The following is a 23,880-nucleotide window of genomic DNA, read 5'->3' as shown; positions in this document are numbered from 1 at the left end:
ATCACATTTTTATACTCATTTATGTTTTGATATTACTGCAGTTGTTCATAGAGCTAGTTTTCTTCTAAGTTGCGAAGATGTGATGCTGTCTTGAGTCATTTTTCATATAAGGATGTTTCAGCACCTCTTAAACTGATGTCAGGAAACAAAGCAGTTCTGTTGACATTTAACCAAGTAATAGCATCTCTTATCTATATGATAAGTCAAATAATTTTGTTAGCATGTACAACTGTTGAAGTTCCATAAAAATCTTCATTTTAAATGATCTGCCAGATTTTAAAAACAAAGTTAATTTTTATTCTAGGTTTTTATCGTGAGAAATGGATCTATGTCCATAAAGAAAGCACGAGAGAAGTAAGTATTCTATCATACATTAAGATTGTATTTGGTGGTGTTCTATTGAATACGTAATGTCATATTAAATAAATTCTTTCTCTTGCAGTATGAAATCTCTGGCTCATTCTAGCAGATGAAAACCTAGGATCTTTGAAGTGGTGATTCGTGTGTGCATGTGTGTGCACGCACGTGTGTGTACATGTGTGCACACGCATGTCCGGTGTGTGGTTAGTGCCCCTGCTACAAATCTGAGTCAGCCAGAGGGCTGGTTCAGAGCAAGGATGGATCCTTAGACGGTTTGACGTTTTCTCCCTGCCTCTCCCCAAAGCTGCTGGCGTGAGCCCCTGGTGCTGCTGGCATGTGTGTCCTTGCTCTCGTGGGCTATGGGCGGTGAGAACATTTAGAACCAGTGTGACTCTGTGGTGAAGTCCGAACCTGTCCAGAACAGTGGGAGCCCTTCCCAATCCTGTCTTTTGCCAAGTTGGCTGCAGCTTTTCTCGGAGCCATGGACCGTTCACTTCAACTCTGCTTCCTTCTTCTCTGCTCAGTGACCAGGAACGCTTCCTTCCTTTTGCAGCCTGAGGAACTCTTCCTTTGCCTTATTTTGCAGCAGTAGGGAGCGTAGTTTAGGAAGGAGTTGTTTAGCATAGGTGGAAGTTAGATGTTCCGGAAGTGTTAATAATGGATTGATGATATGGCCCCGCTCCCCAGAAGATTAGGGGCTAACTTCTGAGCCCAAAGACTGATTTGGCCTAGTTGGTGGTGATTAGGACTGCTGTGGGTTTGAGATTGCTCAAACACACACACTAAATGAGACCCATCAGAGGAGCTCTTGGAAGAATCTGACTGGCTGGAGCTTATGACAGACTATTTAATACTTCATCTGCTCTGTGTTACCACACTGATTACAGAGCAGAGTCCCATTTGGGATAGCATAAGCAGCAAAGGGAAGTTTCTCGTGAGTCTGCAGATGTGTTGCATGGGCCCTGGGGCAGGGATACAGCCACGCTCGGGAGGATCTGGGCTCCCTGCACTCAGCGGCATCTCTGGGCTGAGCACCTGATACAGACCAGGTATCACTGCTGCTAGCCGCATGGCCCACTGTGGTGCCCCATAGTCTCTGAGGTTCCACGTGTGGTTCCAGGCCCCCCAAACACAGACAGGCTTGCGTGGCCCAAGCAAGTGTTTTGTAGTCTGTGAATCAGATTTAATTCCCCAAAAAAGAAGAGGCTGCTGTGGCATGGGTGGCTGCCTGAAAAGGAGTCTATGTCTATACCCAGCATTTAGAGTTCTGTTCATTGAGAAGAAAAGGGAATTAAAGTAGAAATGTCAGCAGTGATTGACTTCACATTATAATCTATTATTAACCTTTGCTTCCTGCGCAGCTCCCAGGAGAATAGTTTGCATGTAGTAGATATCCATTAATAATGTGTATTGTCTTAAAAACATGTGTTTTGTTGGTTTGTGCACACATTAGGACTGTTCTTGGGATTTGGGCACAAAACTAAATCAACCTTCATGGGGTATCTTCGGTCTGAGGCTCAGGTGTGCACTCCAGCTGCTGCGTCAGCTCCTGTCCTGCCATCCGTTAGAGAGGCGAGGGGGAATCTGTCACCTCATGTTTCTAGGATTATCACCAGCTTGTCTAACCCCACAACTATGACTTGAAAATCTCTATATACTCTCAGGATTTCAAATGCAGAAGATTGATTTTGAAATGACTTCTGACACCCAGTATACAATCCTGTGCAAACTAGTGTAGACTGTAGGGCCCATCATAAAGGACACACAGCTGAAATAGATGGCAGGGTTTTCAGGGCCGAAAACACATCCCATGAGTTCATCTGTTCCCTTGGGTTCTGGGTCCTGTGGGTCTGACGACCAGCCCCTAGGTGTCACTGCCAGGCGTCCACTGCTCCCCACCTGGAAACCACACGTAGTCACCCCCAGTCCTGGGCCTTGGTCCAGTAAGCGGGGCGCCCTCCAGACCTGCGGGGCACGGGGCTCCCTGCAGAGGGCTTGGGCGTTTCTACGTGTGTCTGTAGCAGACACATCTTCACAGTAGCTGGGCAGATGGTTTGTGTATCTGTAGGTGCTTAGCCCAGAACGCAACCCATTGTGACTTCAGTTCCCCAGCTTGTGCCGACAAGAGAAATCAACAAAATATTTAATAAGTATTTGTCTTTGTCGTTGTATCAGTAGTGGTGTAAGAATGGCAGAGGATAGTGTCTTGATTATATGTGACATATTTAGCATCGCTGTTTTACTCCACACTAATCTAAACATGGTATAAATCATTAAAACAAATGCCCTTTGCCAAAATTTAAAAAAAAATTGCACAGATTACCTCACATTAAGTGTTACTTTATTTTGACTAATTGACTGCTTACGGATTTCAACTGTTTTGTGTCTGTTTTTCCAGAGGCACGGCTACTGTACTTTGGGAGAGGCTTTCAATCGCTTAGACTTCTCAAGTGCAATTCAGGATATTCGAAGGTTCACTTACGTGGTCAAAGTAAGTCTTCTGTTTCAAAAGCCATTTCGAGGACACTTGATGGACTGGTTTTAAAGGTGACAAGTGTACATATTTAAGACACTTCTGGCGTTGGTGCTAAGTTGTGCTTGTGTGATAGCAGAGCACAAGGAGTGAGCTCAGGAGGAAACAGAAATAGTGGGGGTTTCTCCCACCCTGGTGCCCCTTGTTTCTCGCGCTTTCTCCCAGGGCCGCCTCATGTTTTCGGTTTCATCCAGCCATGCGCACAGGTGCATTGCCGTGGGAGACCCAGAGGGAAAGCACGACGATTTCACGTGCGTTTTCTACTCCGTGTCCCTCACAAGCAGGAGCTCTGCTTCACAGGCAAGCAGCGAGCTGGTAGGAAAAGGGGAATTGATACAGAGTAGATCTCCACAGAAGCCTTGATTGCATTGATGATCTGTTTGTAGAGGAAATTTTTATCTTGGATCAAAAAGAATATATATATCCTGTGTCATGTGTATTATAGGCAAAACGTAAACGATGGTTCGTGATGTTGTTATTTTCGAGTTTTAATAGGTCTGTGAGACATTAGAAATAGTTTCCTTGTAACGGCTTTTAGGAAATTAAAAGTGTTAGTGGCAGGACAGAAATATTGGGGGTTAAATCACTTTGCACCTGAGGTAATAGTACCTGTTTGGTTTGGCCCCAGTCAGAGTTTGCCACTGAGTTGCATGTGACCAGTGCGAGGGGGCCCCCTCTGATGCCACGTGCTTCCCGCGAGTCCTGCGCTCTGGGGCCCTGTGGGGTGTATTCTGATGCGCGCCGTGGCCAGCGGGGCATGTCCGTCACTCACCTCTTCTCTGGGTGAGGCACTGCGATTGGACTCCACCAGTTCAGAGTGTCGAGAGTCCAGTGGCCAGGAAGCTGCGTCAGTTCAGTAACTATTTCTCCCGGACGCCCTCTTAGAGTTCAGGACGGCCTGAGTTGTGTCCTAGCCGCTCTTGAGCACCTGCACGCAGAGGGAGAAGAACTTCGTTGCTGGGGTGGAGCTGGGAGCTCCGCAAGGGCACGAGCACTCTATGCTCTGTCTAGGAGCATCGTGGGCCAGAGTCCATCCGTGCTTCCCGTCGTCCAAACCTCCTCACAGTTTGTTCGTTCCATCTGCATGCCACACTCGTACTTGCTGAAGAGCCTTTCCTCATACGTCTTTCATCTTTTTGAAAATGAAAATACCTGCTTTAGCCTCATCCCAGCAGTAGTAGCTGTGAAACCGTATGTTTGCTCTGTTGGATGTTTTCTAATACATAAAAATGCGTAAGTATGAAGTTAAAATGTACCATGTGTATTGCCGACTGAAACGCTCTTGTGCCCTCCTGGAAGTACCGCATGTCTCTGTATCGTCCTGCGGAAATGGTGTGCAAGGAACCTGGTGACCGGGGAGGTGCTGAGGCCATGTGTACGAGGCTTGACCGGCTCAGTCACTGCCCAGCGGGAATCCTCACCTCTTACCCCTCACCCCTGCCCCTTCGCACGCCCTTCAAAGGCCAGGAGTGTTGCCTTTGAAAGACCCACTTGCTATGTCCGCCTTCTGCTGAAAGCACGGGGAGGCAGAAAGCAGCCCTCCGCAATGCCCTGCATCAGTACACGTGCCGCTGTAGGCACACGCTGTGGGGTCTCAGCCCCCTGTCCTCCCTGTGGCACCTTCTGTGCCCATGCCGGCTCTCCCCAAGTTTCGTTCTGTGTTTTCACCTCTGGATTTGCTTGGGAACCCCCTGGGGCCCACTCCACTCGCTGCCACCTTCTCCACGGAGATGCGGTGCCTCCGCGTGCTTAGGACTCCGCGTGCTTGGGTGCGAGGCGCTTTCCTTGTTACCCAGGAGGGCGTGTGCTCTGGAGAGGGGTTCTCTGGCGCAAGCATGTGTAGCATGTGCTCCTTGGCCTCATTGACGGCAGACAGCTTTGTCCGCAGGAGCTGTTGCTTGGGATTTTTGTGCTGCTTTCCATGTTTATAGCAGCTCTTCCTACATCAGCAACTAAGAGGATTCTTGTGCAGTTCTTCCCATAATTAATGCTGAGCTGTCTGCACTCATTTATGCTGGAACACATATAAACAGGATTTGAGGCACCATGGTGTTTGAAATCCTTGATAGTTTCCTTATGTTTCTAAAGGCATTCAGTGGTGGTTTCCCTGAGGATTTGTATGAAAGAAATTAAGAATATGTACTTTTCAATATTTTCAATATTCTGTATGAGATCCTCTTATTCCCCTAAAGTTAGCAGTTTTAAACTGAGACTAATCAATAATTATTGCATGTTTTCTGAATAAAAATTAGTATTAGTTTAGCATCCAATTACAGATTGTCTCAGTTGCTGAGGTAAAGATAAGTAGTTTGGAGTGGAGGTGTTGTCTTTGTTCTCACCGTGTTAGTGAAAGTTTGATGTCTTCTAAAAACAGAAATCCAAACTCAGTTGTCTCCTCCACAATCGTCTGTGTAACATGATAAGCCATTCTTGGGATTATCTGTTAATATTTGCAACGTTTTCATATCTAGGTTACTTTAATAATTTTTCACAATTTTCATCTGATTTTGAGGAATAAACGTTGTTTTTCCAAGCTGCACTCACTCCACTTTTTAAAGGAGAAGAGAAAATTAATTTTAGGTGCTGTGTTCTTCAAGTGCCTGCAGCTGACTTAGAATCGGGGCTGAGCTGTTGCGTCACTTCTGCACCTGCGAGCTGATGGGGACCGTGGGGAAGCCTGAGAGCGGGGAGTGACTGCACAGGAGAACCCGGGGAGGGCGACGGCAGCCTGTCCCGCTCCTCCTGTGCTGGGGCAGGTTCCTGAATTCGTGCAAGTGGTCAGGTGCGTGTGCTCACGTCGGGCACCTGGGAGCTGAGTCCAGACACCAGAGCTTGCTCGGCACTAACATGGACACCTGCACTGGCCCACTGCACGCATGCACCGTGTCATTGTCCTTCTTCACCAGTGCCCACTTGCTTTTCAGAAACGTGCTGCCATGTATTAGCTTCAGGCTAACTGGTCATCATGGTATCAGACTGCTCTTAACACCTATCTCTAATTCAAAACCAGCTTCTCTGTTTTAATACTTCATGAAAATTGTCCAGGCCACTTACTAAAAAGCCTTAGCATAATTTATTGAACTATTAAATTTACTTCCAGAAAATCAATGCAAACTGAAATATTTACACTCAGTAGTAATTGTTCTCTTATCAACTGTTTGCAGTTATTACTTCATAAAATGCTCTGAGAAATTTCCTTATTGATAAAGAAAAAAAAGACAAGTCAAATTACCGCTGAGATTTGACCCTTGGTGAGTGAAAAGTTTGTTTTTTAAGATTTTATCCATTCATTTGACAGAGAGAGCGTGCGTGCGTGCCCAAGGAGGGCTAGCAGGAGAGGGAGAAGCAGACCCCCACTGAACAGGGAACCTGACATAGGTCTCGATCCTGGGACCCTGGCTGGGATCACTACCCCAGCCAAAGACAGCTGCCCAAGCGCCTGAGCCACTCAGGCACCCGAGTGAACAGTTCTTAATATCTGATGCATAATTCAGCTCACATTTCATTTATCCCATTTATAAGTCATGTATAAGTCAATTAAATGGCATTTTTGGTCAGTTTTATGAGCTTACTTTCATTAGAATAAAGACAGATTTGGTGCAATTTACAAGATTTTACTTAAGAAAATGAACCACACACTTGGAAACATAGCAAACCAGCACTTTCAGATAATCTTCTATGCCAGATTCCAGCTGCACTTCACCATAAATACTTGTCCTCTCTGTGAGTGAAGCCACATTAAGGGGGACGGGCACAGGCCATTGCAGGCCTGGTGGCACCTGGGCACCGCCTCTCTCCTGTGTGGGCGACCTGTGTGCCGGTCTGGTCATCTGGAGCGTGAGGACTCAGCCTGCTTTGCTCCCTGCAGAGTCCCAGCACCCAGTGCGAGGCCACCTCCATCACGGTGGAGTGAGGGCACACGGTCAGACAGCTGGCAGCCTAGGACCGCGGCAGGTACAGACTCAGGGCCAGCTAACACAGAACTGGTCCCTCCTTGCTGGGCACTCAGGTTGTGTCTCTCCTGTGGGTGTAACCTTCATCCACCTCCTATGTGCTGCGGGGTCGCAGGCCCTCCCTGCAGCACTAGGAGAACAGACCGTGCTGCCCCCAGGACAGACGGTGGCTTCTGGGGACCAGGATGACGTCGTGGATGGCAGGGCAGTGCACTGGTGGCAGGAGCAGCCATGGGTTGAAGGGCTGTGTGTGTTTTTTCAGGATGTTTGTAAAAGCAGCAGCTGTTGAAATTTGCAAACATGTTAGATTTGCTGTGTTTCCTAAAGTAGGGACTCTTTGGGGAAAATCCCCTCAGAAGCGTAAAGGTACTCACTCTCTTCTTCTTCCACGTATTGACTCGCTAATTGGGTAGTTTTTATTGGATATACTTTGTAGTTAGAAGATAGTATCATGAAGGGAGCTGCACACCACCATGGGATGCTGTGAGCCCCCATCCCTCCCTAGGCTCCACCTCTTCCCCACCATGGCTGTGCCCCTTCTCCCCCACAGGTGGCCTCTGTTCGTTTCTCAGGTATTCTCCAGGAAATGTTCTCCTTCATAAACAACCGGGCATGCTTATTTATATTTATGTGGGGACACACAGAATTTTAAGTCACAGGTAGGACCATGCCTATATTCTGTGATACTGAAAACGTGGCTTGGTTTCCTTTCCAGACAAGTGCATTCCTTGCTATGTCCTGCATTTTCCCAGACACCCTCTGCTTATCTTCTAGTGGTGTCACAGCTGGTTCTTCACTTTAATTCTCTGTGAACCTGTAATTGAAACATGTCTTCTGTATGGACAGTTTGGTTTAAACTTTATTTAAAACTCCTGATAGGAATATCTGTTTTCCTCTGTGATATGGTAAATTTAATATTTAGCTTATTCTTCCAGTTTGCATTAGCCTGTTAATTCCCAGCATAATAAGGCTGTGTCACCCAGCTTAGAAAGCTGCTCCCTCGCTCACCTGTCTGAATTCCATAGGACACTCTCGTGAGGTCAAATATGGGGTCATGTACTGTATTCTTTCTAGTTTTATGAAACTTGAGTGCACCCTCTATGATTTAATTACAGAAGTACTTAGCAGTATTGCTAAGAAAGATTCAGCATTCTGCAGGGTTCGTCACCTGCTTGGGGAACAGGTGTGGCCGAGGATGGGACTGTTCACAGACCTCCCATCTGTAGTCTCTTTAGGCCCCCAACTCATCTTGGGCTCCTGTGAAAGGAGTTTGTTAATCCTTTAGTCATACTAAGGGATGAGCAAATATTAATTAAGTGGCTATGTTTATACATGGCTAACAAACAAAGCCATCAGGCTAGTCATTGAGAGGTGGGTCGTGGGAGATTCCTGTTCAGACAAGATGGTGTCTCACAGTACCACATGTTCCTGGGCAGCAGCATTTCACTGGAGAGGTGGGATTTTCCAGAAATGCATATGGTATTCTAAAAGAGTATTTCAGCAGCTTCCTGACTCAGAGGAAAGCTAATGGTGGAAACCAGATTTCTGTAAGGGGTGGTTGAGTAACTCGACCAGGAGGATACAGCAGGTCGGGATTGCACAGCTCTGGCCCCTGAGGAAAGATGCAATGTGAACGGGCAGGGGGACTGGACCCCCAGGTTGTCCCGAAAGGCCCACGTCTTGTCCGTGGTGCTCACATGAAAAGTTCAGAGTTTTGGAGTTTCGCTTACGTCCTTTACTGGTGGGTACTTTCTTCTGATTCCATGTAACTGCTGCATTCGAATCATCAGAATTATCATGTTTTCCTAGGAAATATTTCTATATAGTGAATCTGGTGTTGAATAGCAGTCCCTGAAAGTCTATGCTCACATGGAGCCTTAAAATGAGAAGCTGGGGTGAGGTGGAAGGAGCCTTGAGCAGAGCCCCCAGGAGCCCGAGGTGAGGGGGGGAAGGGCCTCCCCAGGAGCCCGAGGTGAGGCAGGCTGTGGTGGGTTCTGTAGATACCCGGTGGCCGCAGGGCTTGGCTTGTAGCTTCAGGAGCTGAGAGAATGCGTGTCCCACATTCCCAGCACCCAGTGCCTGGCGCGTGGCCCCAGCAGCTGTGGGAAGCTCTGGCAGGAGGCTGACGGGAACAAGGGGTGTTTTATCCGAGGGAACAGCAGCCGTGTTTTGTGTATACTCCGTCTTCCCTGAGGGCCCAAGCACAGTTGTTCACAGATGTTTTGAGGGAGGATGGTTTCAGCTCAGAAGCCTTGGGATGCTCTCCTGAGGTGTCACGTGGAAGGTGCAGTCTGCGTCCATGGTGATGGCAGGTTCATGGCCACGGCTACAGACTGATCTGATGTTGGAGAATAAGTAGCAAAATCTGCAAAAACCTTTGTTCTTGCGGAAGGGGTTCGTTGGGACCCTTGCTGACAGGTTGTGGACCGTCGGGGAGCAGAGCGCTGCACTGCCCATGGGGCGCCCTCTGGGCTTTTCCGCGGTGCGCCTATGTCATGAGATGGTTTTGAAGAAATTTAACTTTTCCTTCTGTTGGAGGAAGGTGTTTTCAGGGGGGTCATTTGTTTCTTTTTCCCCCCCTGTTATCAATCAGCTTTTCTTGTCTGTCTCATCAGCTTCCAGAAGGAAGGCCTGCCTCCCCCACCGGGGGGCCGCCGGGGCCCCCGTGTGCTCCTGGTACCTGGAGCTGTCCCCTGTATCTTCACGTGGCTGTTGGCGTCCTGGGACCTGCTCCCCCAGACCCTCTTGGCCTTGGCTTCCTCTAGTCCTGGACATCTGTGTTCCAGTGTTATTAGCTTTGGAGGACAACCTCCTCCCTGTTTCTCAAGTATCTCCTGGATCCTTTAAATAGTGGGGTCATGAAGACAAGGAGAAAGGCCTCTGTGGCTAGAATATCTCGTATGAACGTTTCTGAGCTTTCTCCTAATCTTGGTGAGAACTGTGTAGTATCCCCAGTTGACACCTGGTGCACAGGGAGGGGAAGAGGTGGGCAGTGGTCTGGGAGCCTCGCTGTCTGTCTGGGTTCGGTCTCATTTACTTACTGGGGGTCCTGGACACATTTCTGAACCTCTGAAGGCTGCTGTGGGGAGTGTGTTGGTTAAATTGTACCCTGCTCCGTGTTGGCTGCGTTGGGATGATCTCTTTAGGGTGATTGAGACAAAGGGGTCATAGCAGTAGACAGGGCCATTTATGTCCCAAGATGTAAGGGTGGGAGACAGGTGGGGAGGGGTGCCTCAGGGCACAGGAGGAGCCAGGTAGATACCACACACACCACTGCCCCAAGGATGGAGACCTTGCTCTTCTTAGTTTTCGGAACTTTCCCTTTCAAGAACAAGAGACTTTCCTAAATGTGTCCTATGACATCTTGAAATAGTGGCCTTTCGAGCTCAGTGAGACTATTGAACTAAGGTTTCCAATCCTGTTGAGCCACACCTTTGCTGGTCGCAGGTGAGGGATTGCCATGTAGGAAACCCGCTGCCCCCCAAGCACCGTGACGAGCACCTGCAGATCGGGGGGGTGCATGTTCTTCCCCAAGTGGGCAAACAGAGGGTCAAATGAGCCACCGTGGATGTGAATTGTTTGGTGACTTAGGCCAATTTTTCCTGCCGCTGTTAAATATTCACCACAAATTCTGCTGAAGGTACAACTGGCTTCTTAGGGTACTCTAAAATAATTAATTTTTTGCTCGTTGTTTTACTGAATCTACAGTTCCTCTTCTTTTCAAAAAAACTAGGTATTTAGAAATGGAGAAAGTTCGTTCTTTATTATGAAATGTAGATTCTTCACGAAAAGATGTCTTCTGTGTTCCTTAGCACAAAAAAGATATATTTTTCTTAAATCTTCCTTATTGTCAATTCAAGAATCGGCTGTAGGCTACTACTCCAGGTGTTTGCTAAATCTCCCCATAAGCATGTTGGATTAAAGCATACTAACAAGGTATGTCAATTCCCCTAGAACAAGATTCATTAAAGAGGAAGGACCAAGAAATAGTGTGGGGCCTCAGGCAGATGCCTGTTTTTCTTCTTCTTTGTTTTACTTTAGTAAAGAATATATTTACTACAGTACGATAGTATCGTGAGCATGTGTGTGTCTAGCATGTGACTGGACAACTAGGACGTTCCTAACAACGTGTCAGCCGACGCGCCATCTTGTGGACATCTTCACAGCCTGATTTCCTTAGAGGTGGATGCTTTCCCGACTTTCCTGTTTCTCGTTCTGTAACCTTTGAAAGATAGTTTTATGATTTGTGTCTTTTGCTTAAAATTGTGTATTAGTAAAATCATATTGTATGTAATTTTGAGAAACTCGTATTTCACATTCGTTATTCTGAGAGATGCCTATTTTCAGTCGAAGGAAGCAATCTTCAACTAACTTGACACTTTGACCTCGATGAAATTAAATTTGACGTTGTAGCTCTGACATTTTTAAGCGATGCAGCATAAACTGATGATCATGGTAGATGGGTAGGTCCTGGTATGGGGACGCTGGGAATGTGGGCTTTTGTTCTTTAGAGGGCAGGCCAGTAGAAGCATGTCCTCCAGAAACCTGAAATGTCCCTCTCACGGGTCTGCAGGGACCCAGCCCGGCTTTAACTGTTCACACACCAGTGCTGTCAACGGGACAACCAGCATGATGAATAGACCACCGAGGGGTTCTGTAACAAGAGTAAAATCGTAAATTGTGTCACAATATAATATGAAGGAAATAGCAGCCCTTCCTTCTGCCACGTCTAGAAGTCTGAGTAAGACAAGAGTCCTTGGGATGTTAATTCGAAGGAAAGGGGAGAAAAGGGACAAAGCAAGAAGTGGGAATTTGGACTCAGGACAAACCATCTGCCCAAGCCGAGCCCCAAATGGGAGGCTTGTTTCAAACGCAGTCTGTGTCATCGTGACACCCATTGGCCTCTGAGCAGAGGGACAGGGTCCCAGGCCCCAAAGCCATCCCAGGACACCAGCCCAGACTACAGGGGTCCAGGGTCGGGGTCACGGTTCTCCTCTGGCTCAGGACGGCTGGTTAGAATGCTCTGTATTACAGAGTTTCAGTCACATTCTTTTTTTGTTAAATGTGTAATATTGAGAAGACTTTTAAAAACCACATTATGAAATTTTACATCACTGAAGGCTCTTTGAAGGTGGCAGGTGGAGGCAACACGTGGGTGGTAAGATAGGAATGGGGAGCAGGACTGGGCCCATCTCAGGCGTGTCCGGTTTGATGTGACTGGAGCTGTGGGCTGTGCCCCACAGTGAGTGCGACTGTGATCACTGCAGCAGAGGACGCTTATGGAAGCGTTATTAGATGGTTTTTCCCCGGAAGATCACTATGTGCTCTCCTGTCTGTAATGTCTGCAGTCTACTTGGGTTCCTTTCCTCCCTTGGGAAACCGGCAAGATGAATGGGAGGGAAGGTGGAGAATTCCATGTTCAGGAAAGCAGGAGGCAGGTGTAATTACCTAAAACAGCCTCAATTGGGCAGAAACAGTCCAGAGAAGTGAACAGGTGTGTTCCCACTTGGCCTGGCTCTGGGTTCCCTGCGAATCCTATCTGTGTGGAAGGCAGCTTTCTGGGCAGCAGCGTTGGGGTGAGGTGCCTGGGAGGCCCTGCGGAACAGGTGCAGGAGGGAGTCTGAGCAGAGGTGCATCAGGGAGCCCGTGACACTGCCACCCGGCATCTTGACGTCTCCTCAGGAGTGCAGCGTGAAGGCAGATCCCAGCGGGGGTTGCAGGGAATCAGACGTGGGTCTGTACGGGCACAGGAGACACTGGTGGGGTGGTTGAGGGACCCAGGGCAAGGGATGGAGGGGCAGGGGTGGGCAGATGAGGAAGGAGAACACAGAGAGTGTGAGTGTGAAGGGGAGACAGAAGGTCACCCCAGCTGCAGAGGCCACGGGAGACGACCCCGTGGTCAGAGCACGACGAGAAAGGTGGGTCCAAGGAACGTTTAAAGACAACGTTGAAGAGAACCTGCCTGAGGTAAATATCACCTGGAACCTGCCCTTTGAAACTGTGTCCCACCCTCAGAGATGACCGAACACCATAGACAGTGACAGGCGTGGGGTCTCTGAAGAGGGCAAGCCAGCGTGGCAGCAGCAAATTAAGTAACACACGTGCTTTCCTCCTGCAGCTCCTGCAGCTAATTGCGAAATCCCAGTTAACGTCGCTGAGCGGCGTGGCGCAGAAGAATTACTTCAACATCTTGGACAAAATTGTTCAGAAGGGTAAGATCGTGACCGATGTGTCTGATAACAAGAGGATACGGGGCTTCTCTTTATTCCTCTGTATGTGTGACGCCGTCGTATCAGGACGGGCTGTTCCCACAGGAGGATGAAGAATCCCTGTGTCTCAGAGAAGTTTCACCTGTCGAGGTGGCAGGTCAGTTGCCTCAGCTGTGCGCCTCTGTAACCAGCACGGCCGTGGCGTAGTTGCCAAGGTGTCAGATGAGCCCGAGGCTTTATCCTTCAGTCTGTCTTGATCGATTACTGGCCGATTGTAAAAAGAACTTTAAATCTAACACCATGTGGGGCGCCTGGGTGGCTAAGTCTTTAAGCGTCTGCCTTCGGCTCAGGGCGTGATCAGAGAGTTCTGGGATCGAGCCCCACATCAGGTTCCTCCTCTGGGAGCCTGCTTCTTCCTCTCCCACTCCCCCTGCTTGTGTTCCCTCTCTCGCTGGCTGTCTATTTCTCTGTCAAATAAATAAATAAAATCTTTAAAAAAAAACAATAAATCTAACACCATGAGTTTATGCGTGTATGTGAGTTGATGATTACAGTGTGTTAAGCTCCTTAGGATGAGTGTAAAGGGGGACAGACACTGCCAATTTAAAGCCAAATTGTAGATGCAACCAGAATCACACTATCAGGCCATATTTAATGTTCTTTTAAATTTAACTTAAAGTTTTTAATTTAAATCATACTTGCGGTGTCTCAAAAATGATGCCAGTTTGGGGTTGCAGTGAAATTAGCTCATTATTTTTACTGTGGTCAAATACACATACCCTGAGTTTACCACTTTAATTATTTTTAAGCACACAGTTCGGTCGCATTAAGCACATTCTCCACCTGCCGCCAGAATGTCCCGTGGTCCCGCACTGACCCCTGTCCCACTGAACCCTGACCCCTCCGCTCTGAGTGGAGTCATGCGGGGTCTGTCCCATCACAACGGCTCTTTTCCCTCGACACCACGCCCCCTGGGCTCGCACATGTTGGGCCCGTGTTGGCACCCCCTCCTCTTCCGTGGCATGTCTATGCTGTGTTCATTGGTGCTGCGTGGACAGGCATGGCACTGGGTCTCTGTCACCTTCCCACAGTCTGTGTTCTTGTGCGTTCCAGTCCTCGACGACCACCAGAACCCCCGGCTCATCAAGGACCTCCTCCAGGACCTGAGCTCCACCCTCTGCATCCTCATCCGGGGCGTCGGGAAGTCGGTGCTGGTGGGAAACATCAACATCTGGATCTGCCGCCTGGAGACCATCCTCCGCTGGCAGCAGCAGCTGCAGAACCTGCAGGTCACTAAGGTACGAGACGCGCTCCGGGTCACACCGTGGGGATCTGGGGTGCAGGAAAGGAAAGACGCTGACCCCTTCCCTTGTTGGAACATTTGTTCTCAGGTGGATTTGGGTCCAAAGGCCCTGTGATGGCTTAGATTGCTTTTGGGAAGACGGTGGGGATGGTCGTCATGGAGAAGGGGACGGGTGACAAGGTGGTGTGGTGATTAGCCTTCCAGGGAAAACGAGACGTTTGGGGCTAAAACAAACGCCCATGAGTCATGGCTGCCCTGTTCTGCCAGGGACTTCCTGCAACACAGGGTCCGTGCTTGCCCCCACCCCTGCTGTCCTTCGAGGTCATGTGTGGCTCCCGGCAGAGCAAATGGGGAGAGAAGATGGTGCAGATCACGTCGCTGGTTCTGATCTGGTTTGTTTGTCCCAGGAACTAGTTTCAGCAAGAGCAGTGTTAACACCATCGGCTCAGCTCAGCGTCTCGGGTGGTATTTTGTGCCTCCCTAGGACTCTGTGAGTGAAGGAATAAATGGACTGCGTCTCTCAGTGCCTGAGAGCTGACCCATCATTCTCCAAACCACCCTCCTGGCACAGCGATGGTGCACGCTCACCCGTGTGTCCGAGGCCTCACGTGAAGGCAGCTGTTCTCAGGAGTGACTGAGGGAAGCCTTAGCTTTGGGCCATTAGCCGTAAGCATGAAGTTTACAGAAGAGTGGAGTTCCCTAATTATGGCTTGAAGTTGCAATGCGTAATCCTACGTTCAGTGTCGGTGAAGCGGGTGTGGACGAGCTGTCACACGCCTCCTGCCCACCCCCTCCATCGCTGAGGGTTGTGATCAGAAGGTCTGTCTGTGAGGTGGACACGCACGCAGTGTGGAAACCTCACACAAACAGCCACACATCCAGGTCCCACTCTTCCCTCGTGGCCTATGTGGTGGTGCCACCGCACCTAGTGAGCTGGGGGCAGGCAGCCAGCAGGGCTCTCTGGTCAGCAAGGGAGCTCGAGGCTGAGAAGTGTGCTTCACCGCAGGGCAGGAGGGCAAAGACGCTGCAGAGCTGGTCCGGCATGCATGCCAGTGAGAAAAGAGCAGAGGCGGGGTCTGTCTTCCTCGCCTCGGCTGGCTAGCAGGACCGAGAAGTCACTGGCTTCCTTTAGGGTCTTCCTATTGTTGACACAGAGGGAGGGCAGTGGTGAGGATGCCCTCCTGACTGGGGCCTGGCCACACGCTCAGAGCTGGCTCTCCTGTGGCCTCGTCCCCTAAGGCCCCAGCTGGGGGTGATGGTGTCACTTGCAGTCACGCTGGCTCCTCACATGCACATGTGGCCCTGTGAGCCGGTGTGGGCAGCTCCAGCAGCTGCTGCAAAACTGGGGACAGAAGGCCTTTTGGGGAAGAGAACTGTGTGGCCAGAGTGGAGGGAACCTGGATTCAAGGGGTCACTGTGTGCTGGGAGCCAAGCAGCCCGGGCAGGAGAGCTGGGACTGTGCATGTCCCAGGGTCAGGCCAGCTCGTGCGTGTGAGGGGCCTTGGTGCGCAAGTCCTGAGGCCTGAGTCTGGGGTCCAGCCCGTGGGGACAGACTCCTTGCTCTCACTGTCTGCTGGAAGGTGGCGAGAACTCCCCAAGGCAGCAACGGGTGGACACGGGACAGCCCTCGGTGGCCCCTCATGCATCAGGTCCTCTGCCCTCAGTCCCCCGGGCGTTCTAGCAGCACAAGAGCCCAGAGTGAGGACAGACATACTTCCACAGGAGTGGGGATCACTGTGGCTGCTGGGCTAGCGGGACCTCCCAAAGCCATGTTCCTTCACACATGTTGACGCAGTTACAGGGTTCGTGGTGGGAAATGGCTCAGCCAGGCAGTTGGGGGGCTGAGCTGAAGGCCCCGTGCCCCCGACGGACTGTCTGGCCGGGCTGCTCATGCCCCTTCATGTCAGAGTGGTCACAGCCGTCTCGATAGAAACTGCTGGTGTGGCGGCTGTGTATCTCGTTGGCGGTCACACAGGGCTGGAGACCTGGTGACGCCGGGTTCTTGCACCTCGCGCATCCAGGGTTTTCGTACCACCTCACACACCCTGACAGGCCTTGGGATAGTCACAGCAGGATGTTCATGAGCTCCTGTCTGACGCGGAAGCTTCTGTTCGAAGGAGGAAGCATGAAGCAGCCGTTCAGAATGAGTCTCGGTCGTTCCTGTAACGGCATGAAGACTGGCTGGGAACAACGTGCATGTGTGCAATCTGTGTGTGCGTTCTGCCGTGTGCCAGCCCGCGAGACCCTGTGGTCACACCTGTTCCGTGTGAGCCCCTTGTCACCTCCTCACACCGTACAGCCTATCGGGGGTGCAGGCACACGTGCCCGTGGGATAGCGGGATCCGAAGTGACATGCATGACCATGCTGCACGGTGACATCCTGGGCGCTGGGCTGTTCCCCAGACGCGCAGCCGGTGCCGAGGCCACCATGCCCTGGGGGGGTGCTGCTGAGGTGTCCTCAGAGATGATCCCTGACTTGTCACCCTGCCAGGGGACACAGGACACCTCCTCCTGGGTCCCTGCACACAAAGTGCCAGGAGAACATTTCTGTAGCAGTACAGCCATGCCATGGCTGCAAGGACATGGAGAACGGGATGGCCAGCCTCTCAGCATCTCACCGCACCCCTGCCGCAGTAATTTCTCCGTGGACGTGTGCTGTGTGCGTGGGCGCTACAGTCACCAAAGAGAACAGAAACCAGAAAGAAGCCAGCCGTCCTCAGGGCTGACCACTGGGGACAAAGACAGTCACTCAGCCACGTCAGAAACGTACAACTATGGCCAGGGATGCAGGCGTCCCAAGCCCGCGGGACCGAGCAGGCTCATCCAGCCTTTGCTGTGCTCCCTCAGAGATGTCGCCCCGTCTCAGTGATAGGGGGGGTGGGTGTGTGCCCAGCCCGGGGCTATGACACTGTGTCTGCCCCACACCCCTTTGTCCCCCCCCACAACTCTGTCCTCCCATGCTCCCCTCTTCTGCCCATCTGTGTTCTCCCCTCTCTCTTGATAGGACAGTACAGAGGTTCTGCCCCACCACATTGGGTCCTTTCTCAGGGACACACCCGCAGGCTTGTGGGAGGGAGGGTGTGGCTTCTCCATTTGAAATCAGATGCTGACAGCTGGACAGGGCCTTGGTGGCAGGTCAGCAGCTTTATTTCCTCTGTCCTCGGACCCTGCTCTCTCTCCATCCAGTCTCTGTGTTGTGTCCGACTAGTGGATCCTGCACACGGAGAGGGTCTGGAGGAGCCGAGGGCACAGACTGGCCTCTGTTCTGCTCCCGCCTCTCTTCTGGGGTCCCCGTGCGGCTAGCCATCTCTTAACACGGGGGCTAAGGGCTCACACGGCCAAGTGCGAGGGACGGTGACACTTCGGTTGTGTCTCTTCGGTTGTGTTGCGTTTTGAAGCACCTGCTCCCAGCTGGCCGCTAGGTCCCCTTGTAACCTGGCGCTCCCGGGCCTCACACACAGTGAAACCCTGTCCGTTTTCATTCCGGCAGGTGAACGACGGCCTCACACTCAGTGACCTCCCTTTGCACATGCTCAACAACATCTTGTACAGATTCTCCGATGGCTGGGACATCGTCACGCTAGGCCAGGTGACCCCGACGCTGTCCATGCTCAGCGAGGACAGGCGGCTGTGGAAGAAACTGTGTCAGTACCACTTTGCTGAGAAGCAGGTGAGTGTGGTGGCCTCGGGGCCCTCGCATGCGGGACGCGTCACCTGGAGGGAGGCTGGCGTGCGCCCCTCGCCTGGCCCTGGCATCCGCACATAGCTTTCCGAGCCCACCCTCCCCGCACCTCGTGCCTGCAGACCCAGTTGTGGGAACTGGCTCGGAGCACATTCACGTGTGACCTGCTAGGTGTTCGGCGTGCTTACTCCTCACACAGGGCTCCGTGAGAGCCGCACACGTGTGCAGCATCTGCTACGCGCAGGGCAGCATGGGGTGGGGGTGGTAGGGGCGGTTCAGCAGGATGCGACACATCCCGTCAGAGGCAGGTTCGGCTGCAGCCGGGACAGAAGAGCGGGAGGACGGAATCACGGACGTGTGGCCCGGGGAAGGCTGTCACTCTGAGAGGATGGGGCCTGGGGGGTGGGGTGTCCTTGAGAAAACAGAGGGCACGTGCAGCTCTCGGAGTCTTGTGCGTGAGGTGCAGCGGCCACGCCATGCCCTGGGGTTTTCCCGGTGGACTTAGAAGAGCTGCGGAAGTGCTGGGAGCGGAGTGTGGTTTGCGAGCGATAGTCTTGTTTGAGGAGCATGCTGGAGTGGGGAGAAGCCGCATCAGAGGCTGGGAGGAGGGTGGTGGCTGGCAGCGCAGGCGTGGACGAAGGAGAAGCCGGGACACTGGGGCTGGTGGTCTCACTAGCGCACCCTGGGGACCAGACGAGGAGGCTGGTGTAAGGGTTCCAGAGGGTCGTGGACAGAGAAGCGCCCTTCGGTTGGAAGACTGGTCTGCAAAGGAGGCAGCTGCTGCTTCCCGAGGATGAAATCCTGTCGCCTGTAACTCCCTGCCTTCTTTACATGCTGCATCCTCTCCTCAGGAACAGACGTCAGCCTGACGCAGCCCCTCACCGACCCCTGTCCTTGCACTGTTCCCTGGTCTGGAAAACTATTCCTCTAAGTGGAACCACGCTGCGGGCTGCCAGCTCGCCACCCTGGCTGCAGCCTGCAGCGCCGCACGCTGTTCTGTGGAGGGACCCTGTTTCCGCTGGCTGTTCCACGGTTGGCGGGTGTCTGGGTCGTTCTCCACCTTGTGGCTTTGATGAATTCTATAGCTGTGAACACTGGCGTACACGTTTTTGTATGGATGTGGGTGTGCACCTGGGAGTGGAATTCCTGGGTCACATAGCAGCTGTGTCAGAGTTTGGAGGAACTGCCACAATGTTGTCCCCAGCAGCTGCACCATCATACGTTGCCAGCTGCCAAGCACATGGGTTCCGGCGTCCCCACACCCTGACCAGTGCTTGTGCTTACTGGGTTGTTGTTTTTTTTTTTTAAACATTCTATTTATTTATCTGACAGCACAAGCAGGGGGAGCGGCAGGCAGAGCAGGCAGAGGGAGAAGCAGACTCCCCGCTGAGCAGGGAGCCCCATGTAGGATTCGATCCTAGGACCCTGAGATCATGAGACGAAGGCAGATGCCTCACCCACTGAGCCACCCAGGTGGCCCCATTACTGGGTTTTTTTTTTTTTTTTATCATGGCTGTCCCAGAGGATGTGTAGAGGTGCCTCGTTCTGCGTCCTTGGTGATGGAGTGTGGCTCCCAGGTCCTTTGCCCCATTTTCAATCAGGTTGTCTTTTTCATAGAGATACAAGTGTTCCTCGTGTATTCCAGGTACAAGTCCTTAGATACCTCACGACTGTGACATGATTTTACCTTAATACGGATCATGGGCATCATTCCAGACCAGAGTGCTCACACCTGCCATGTGCTGTCCCACCATACACACGCCGTGGGTCACGTGGTTAGCCCCTCATTGAGTCAGTCCGCGGGAGTTTGAGTTCCTATAACCGGACGTTCCACGCACTACGTGGCCCTTTTATAATGTTGCCCCTGCTGTGCCATGAGAGCACGTGCTGGCGCTCAGCAGTGTTTTGTCTGTCAGTTTTGTAGACATCTGATCCTGTCAGAGAAGGGCCACGTGGAGTGGAAGCTGATGTACTTCGCGCTTCAGAAGCACTACCCGCCCCGGGAGCAGTACGGGGACACCCTGCACTTCTGCCGCCACTGCAGCATCCTCTTCTGGAAGGTAACCACTGCGGGGCTCTGCGGGGCTCATGTTCTTTGCTCTATTTCAGGTGTAAGGGTAGAAAAAATGGGAAATTGTGATGGGAAAGTGAGATGGATTTCACCAAATATTGGGACAGAGGAATAGATTCACGGAAGTAAAACATACAGCCTGTGGTTTGAGTCAGAAACGTTGGGCAGCAAAGTGTCTGTTTCTGCTCTGGGGACGTGTGCTGCCGGGACGTGTGTCCCTGGGGGTGGCGGGGCCCCTGGCACCTGGTCCTGGGCGGTGCCGGGTCCCTGCCAGCCCTCAGGCTGAGAGAAAGGGGTTAAAGGGTGCCCGTCCTTTATAAAGCTAAGAACGCTCTCAAGCGGGGTGCCCCAGACGTGGCCTCCAGCCCTGTGCCCCCAGGACCACTGTCAGCGCCTCCTCATGGCTCCCCTCCATGCCAAGCCCCTGAAGCAGGGAGGTCCCAGCCTTTGAGAGAGACACACAGTTTTCTTATTTGCTCAAAACTGAACCAGCGTCTCCTGACTCACACTTGGAATCCGAGTACCCAGGGGTGCTAGAAGCCCTTCACCCCGTGACTTCCCGCTATGCAGACGGGGGCTCAGCCTGTCTGCGGTTGGAGGAGAGCTCATGTCAGTTGGTTTTCCTTCATCCTGGGTTGTGTTCCCACGGTCTCCTTGACCGTGAATACGTTTATGTTGTGAGATCTCCCAGCTCGCTTGGTGGCGAGTGTGATCCATGTGTGTGTCCCACGTGGGGGTGGCCCCTCACATTCTTTGGGGATGGCCATCGCCTTCTGCCTGGGCAGCACCATCCGTGCTCTTCTTTTTGTTCTACGTTTATCTGTAATTTGTCAGATGGACAAGTGGAAAACTCTAGATTGTTGGAAAGGAGACAGCCACTTGAGGGTTTTCTCATTTCCAAGTACATTCGTGATAGTGTCATTTGTGGTTTTCAAATTACCCGTGGCGAGCCATGAATGCAACGGTATGGACAGTGTTTCCTGTGTTACTTTAATGGAGATTTACTTTCGACAGGAAAGATAGGCAGCGTCACGCCTACTTACGGCCCATGCACGAGTTATATGGATTTTATTTCTAAGTCACTGACGTCTGTTTTAGTAGGGGTCCCATCTCACAATGAAAAAGATGGTACGTGTTCCGTGTTCTGCAGTCACAGCTGTTTTGTAGAACATGGTTCCTTGAGGGCAGAGCAATCCATGAGCAGGTGTGTTCTTACCTGGGTCTGATGAGGGAGTGAGAGCACAAGTCCATCATTCGAGGAGTGGGGCTGCAGGCAGGAGGGGAGCCCGTGTCACCAGCCCCAGGGTGCCAGCCATGCCACACAAGGGGAGGCTTGTGTGCACGTCACACACAGCAGGTGCTCGTAGACACAGATCGAGGAATGTGGGCGGCTCACCGGCTGGGACCAGGCTGACCACTCCCTGCGTCCCTGCTTCTGGGAGGATCACTGGCACTGATGCAAACCCACGACAGTGACCTCATGGTGCCGTTGGAGTAGGTCCCTGAGTAGGATCTGGTCTCAGGGCCTCAGGAGGCCCCTGGGAAGGCACCCTCCCTCACTGGTTACACAGGCGCCTCTGTTCCTTCTCCTGTCTGTTCTGCAGCTGAATCTCTGTATTTCTCAACTTCCTGATACTCCAGTGAAAGTGAGATGTGGGGTAGACTGGCGAACCAGACAGAATGAGTCCAGTTAAAGGCCAGGACCAGGGGTCAGGACTGTGTCACCCTTGTCGTTGTGTGTCTGCCACCAAAGTACATGCAGAAGCTAGTGTTGACACTGCAGGTCCAGGGCTCCGGTTGGGATTAGGAGCCGGTTCCCCAGTGTGCTCGCGCACTGTGCCCACAGGACACACTGATGGCTGGGCACACGGGGGTGGGCGGTGGTCCCGCTCGTCTTGGCCCCAGTGGGTGGCAGGCAGGTGGCCTGGTGGCGGGTGGTGAAGGCAGCAGGCTGCTGCGGATAGGGCGTTGACAAGCACGTATACACGGGAACGAGAGTGTCTCAGGTGGAGGGTGGGCACTTGGCAAAGCAGAAGCTAGGATGTGAGGGAGAGAGTTAATGACTTTCCAAAATGTGTTTTCAGTACAAACTGGAGACATCAGCCTCGCTTTGCGTGTGCTTTGGGGCGTTCTGAGGAGTCCAGGCTGCAGCCTGCCCAGCGTTCAGCCGAGGCTCCCAAGGCAAGGGGAGCGTCCATCCCGGTCTCAGGATGGTCTTGAGGACGGACGGGTCCTCGGGGTGTTCGATGCCCTGGCTTTAAGAATGTTTTCACTGCCCAGCGCAGTGACTGGATGTTTTCACCTCCGTTTGTAGATCGTTGCCGTCCAAGCTAATGCTCCGTGCAGCCTGCTCTGCCTCTAACGTTGGTTTTCCTTTCTCTCCCTGCCTTCCCTGCACTCCTCCTGGTTCTCTCTCCACGATCTCAAAGGACTGCCGCCTTGCTTTGTTGTTCAAGGTACCTCCGTGCTAGACAGGCCTCGTGTCGCGTCCATGCATGCTCCCCAGCGGGCCAGAACCAGCCCCCCGAGCCGTTCACGGGATGTCCTGCGGGCCAGCGCGTGAGGGGCAGGCTCAGCCTGAGGGGGAAGTCGTAGACGTGTCCGTGCGATTTCGTTCAGGCACAGGTGCCACATGGCAGGTGCCCTGTGGGCCGACCTGGCATGGCCTCCAGCTCCCTCCAGCCTGTGCTCTTTAGGCTCCTCCTTCTTTCAAGTTTGTCGGTCCTACAGAACGCCTGTTTCTTTGGTCATTTTTCCTGTTAAATAGGATCCTGGTCTCTGGCTGAGTGCATGCTCCTGGGGGGCACCCTGCCGTTGGAGCGGGTGTTCAGGGGCCAGGAGGGGAGCAGAGGAACAGCGCAGGAATGGAGGCATAGGGCCAGGCCAGGGAGGCAGAGAACCCCCGGTCCCAGCCCTCTAGCTTGGGCCACCTGCCTCTGCTGACAGTTCCCCGTGGCTGGGTGTCTTTGTCACGCGGGTCCGGGTACTCCACACGGCGTTGTGACGGGGCCTGGGTGCTCCGTGGTGACGCCTCTGCCTCCTCCCACAGGACTCGGGGCACCCCTGCACCGCCGCCGACCCCGACAGCTGCTTCATGCCCGTGTCTCCACAGCACTTCATTGACCTGTTCAAGTTCTGAAGGCACCCCGCCTGCCGCCGATCCGCCATGGCAGTGGAAGGGGTTCGCTGCGCTGTGCTGTGCCGTCGCCAGGGAGCGACAGGAACATGGAGAATGCGCCTCCCCCTCCCTGCATGGACAGGGCAGGGGCATTGGTTTGTTTTGACGGGGTCGGGGAACCCAAGCAAAATCATTTCTACTTTCTCTAAAAAATCCTCTTCATTTAAGCCTATTAAGGTTTGCAACTTTGTGTATTTATAAATACGGTTCAGTAAGATTCTGGATTTTTAGCACCATGTTCTGTGCCAAACTGACACTAACAGCTAATACTGTGCTTCTTAATTGTCAATTCATAGTTTCCTGATTTTGTAGTAATTAGGGGCAGGGGACAGAACAATTGATCCTTGTAAATACGGGGTGCAGAATATTTATTTTTCTTAACATGTATTTTAACTGCATTGGTTGTGTCCAAGTGAGTCCTCGTTGAATGCGAAGTGAGCCGAGGGCAGCGTATGGTACTGTTGCGTTCAGTGGTCAGTCTGTGGCCAGCCACGGTGTGGGTGGTGGGACCGCCCGGTGCAGCCTCCACTTCACTGTCCTGGAAGTGCTTTCCTAGACAGGGTAATAAATCCTCTTTATCTACTGATCTGA

At 52.1% G+C, this 23,880-nt stretch overlaps 1 protein-coding gene across 8 annotated transcripts in view; it reads left to right on the top strand.

Annotated features, from left to right (window-relative positions):
* Window positions 1–23,880, top strand: part of FBXO25 (F-box protein 25) — a 58,050-nt gene extending 34,170 nt beyond the window's left edge. For 3 of the 8 annotated variants that reach the window (XM_057303387.1, XM_026508513.4, XM_026508514.4), the window contains exons 4-11: window positions 305–354; window positions 2,759–2,851; window positions 12,965–13,058; window positions 14,169–14,353; window positions 17,849–18,028; window positions 19,957–20,100; window positions 22,541–22,567; window positions 23,161–23,880. In XM_057303387.1, the coding sequence (XP_057159370.1) occupies window positions 305–354; window positions 2,759–2,851; window positions 12,965–13,058; window positions 14,169–14,353; window positions 17,849–18,028; window positions 19,957–20,100; window positions 22,541–22,567; window positions 23,161–23,250 (863 nt within the window). In that variant the 3' untranslated portion in view covers window positions 23,251–23,880. The remainder of the gene's footprint in view (window positions 1–304; window positions 355–2,758; window positions 2,852–12,964; window positions 13,059–14,168; window positions 14,354–17,848; window positions 18,029–19,956; window positions 20,101–22,540; window positions 22,568–23,160) is intronic. The other 5 variants (XM_026508516.4, XM_048226243.2, XM_044387571.3 and 2 more) reach the window with 4 other exon arrangements.

The sequence above is a fragment of the Ursus arctos genome, unplaced genomic scaffold (genome assembly GCF_023065955.2).
Source record: "Ursus arctos isolate Adak ecotype North America unplaced genomic scaffold, UrsArc2.0 scaffold_27, whole genome shotgun sequence".
Classification (NCBI taxonomy): Eukaryota; Metazoa; Chordata; class Mammalia; order Carnivora; family Ursidae; genus Ursus; species Ursus arctos.
The sequence above is the reverse complement of the archived record's forward strand: the minus strand, read 5'-3'. Positions and strand labels throughout refer to the sequence as shown.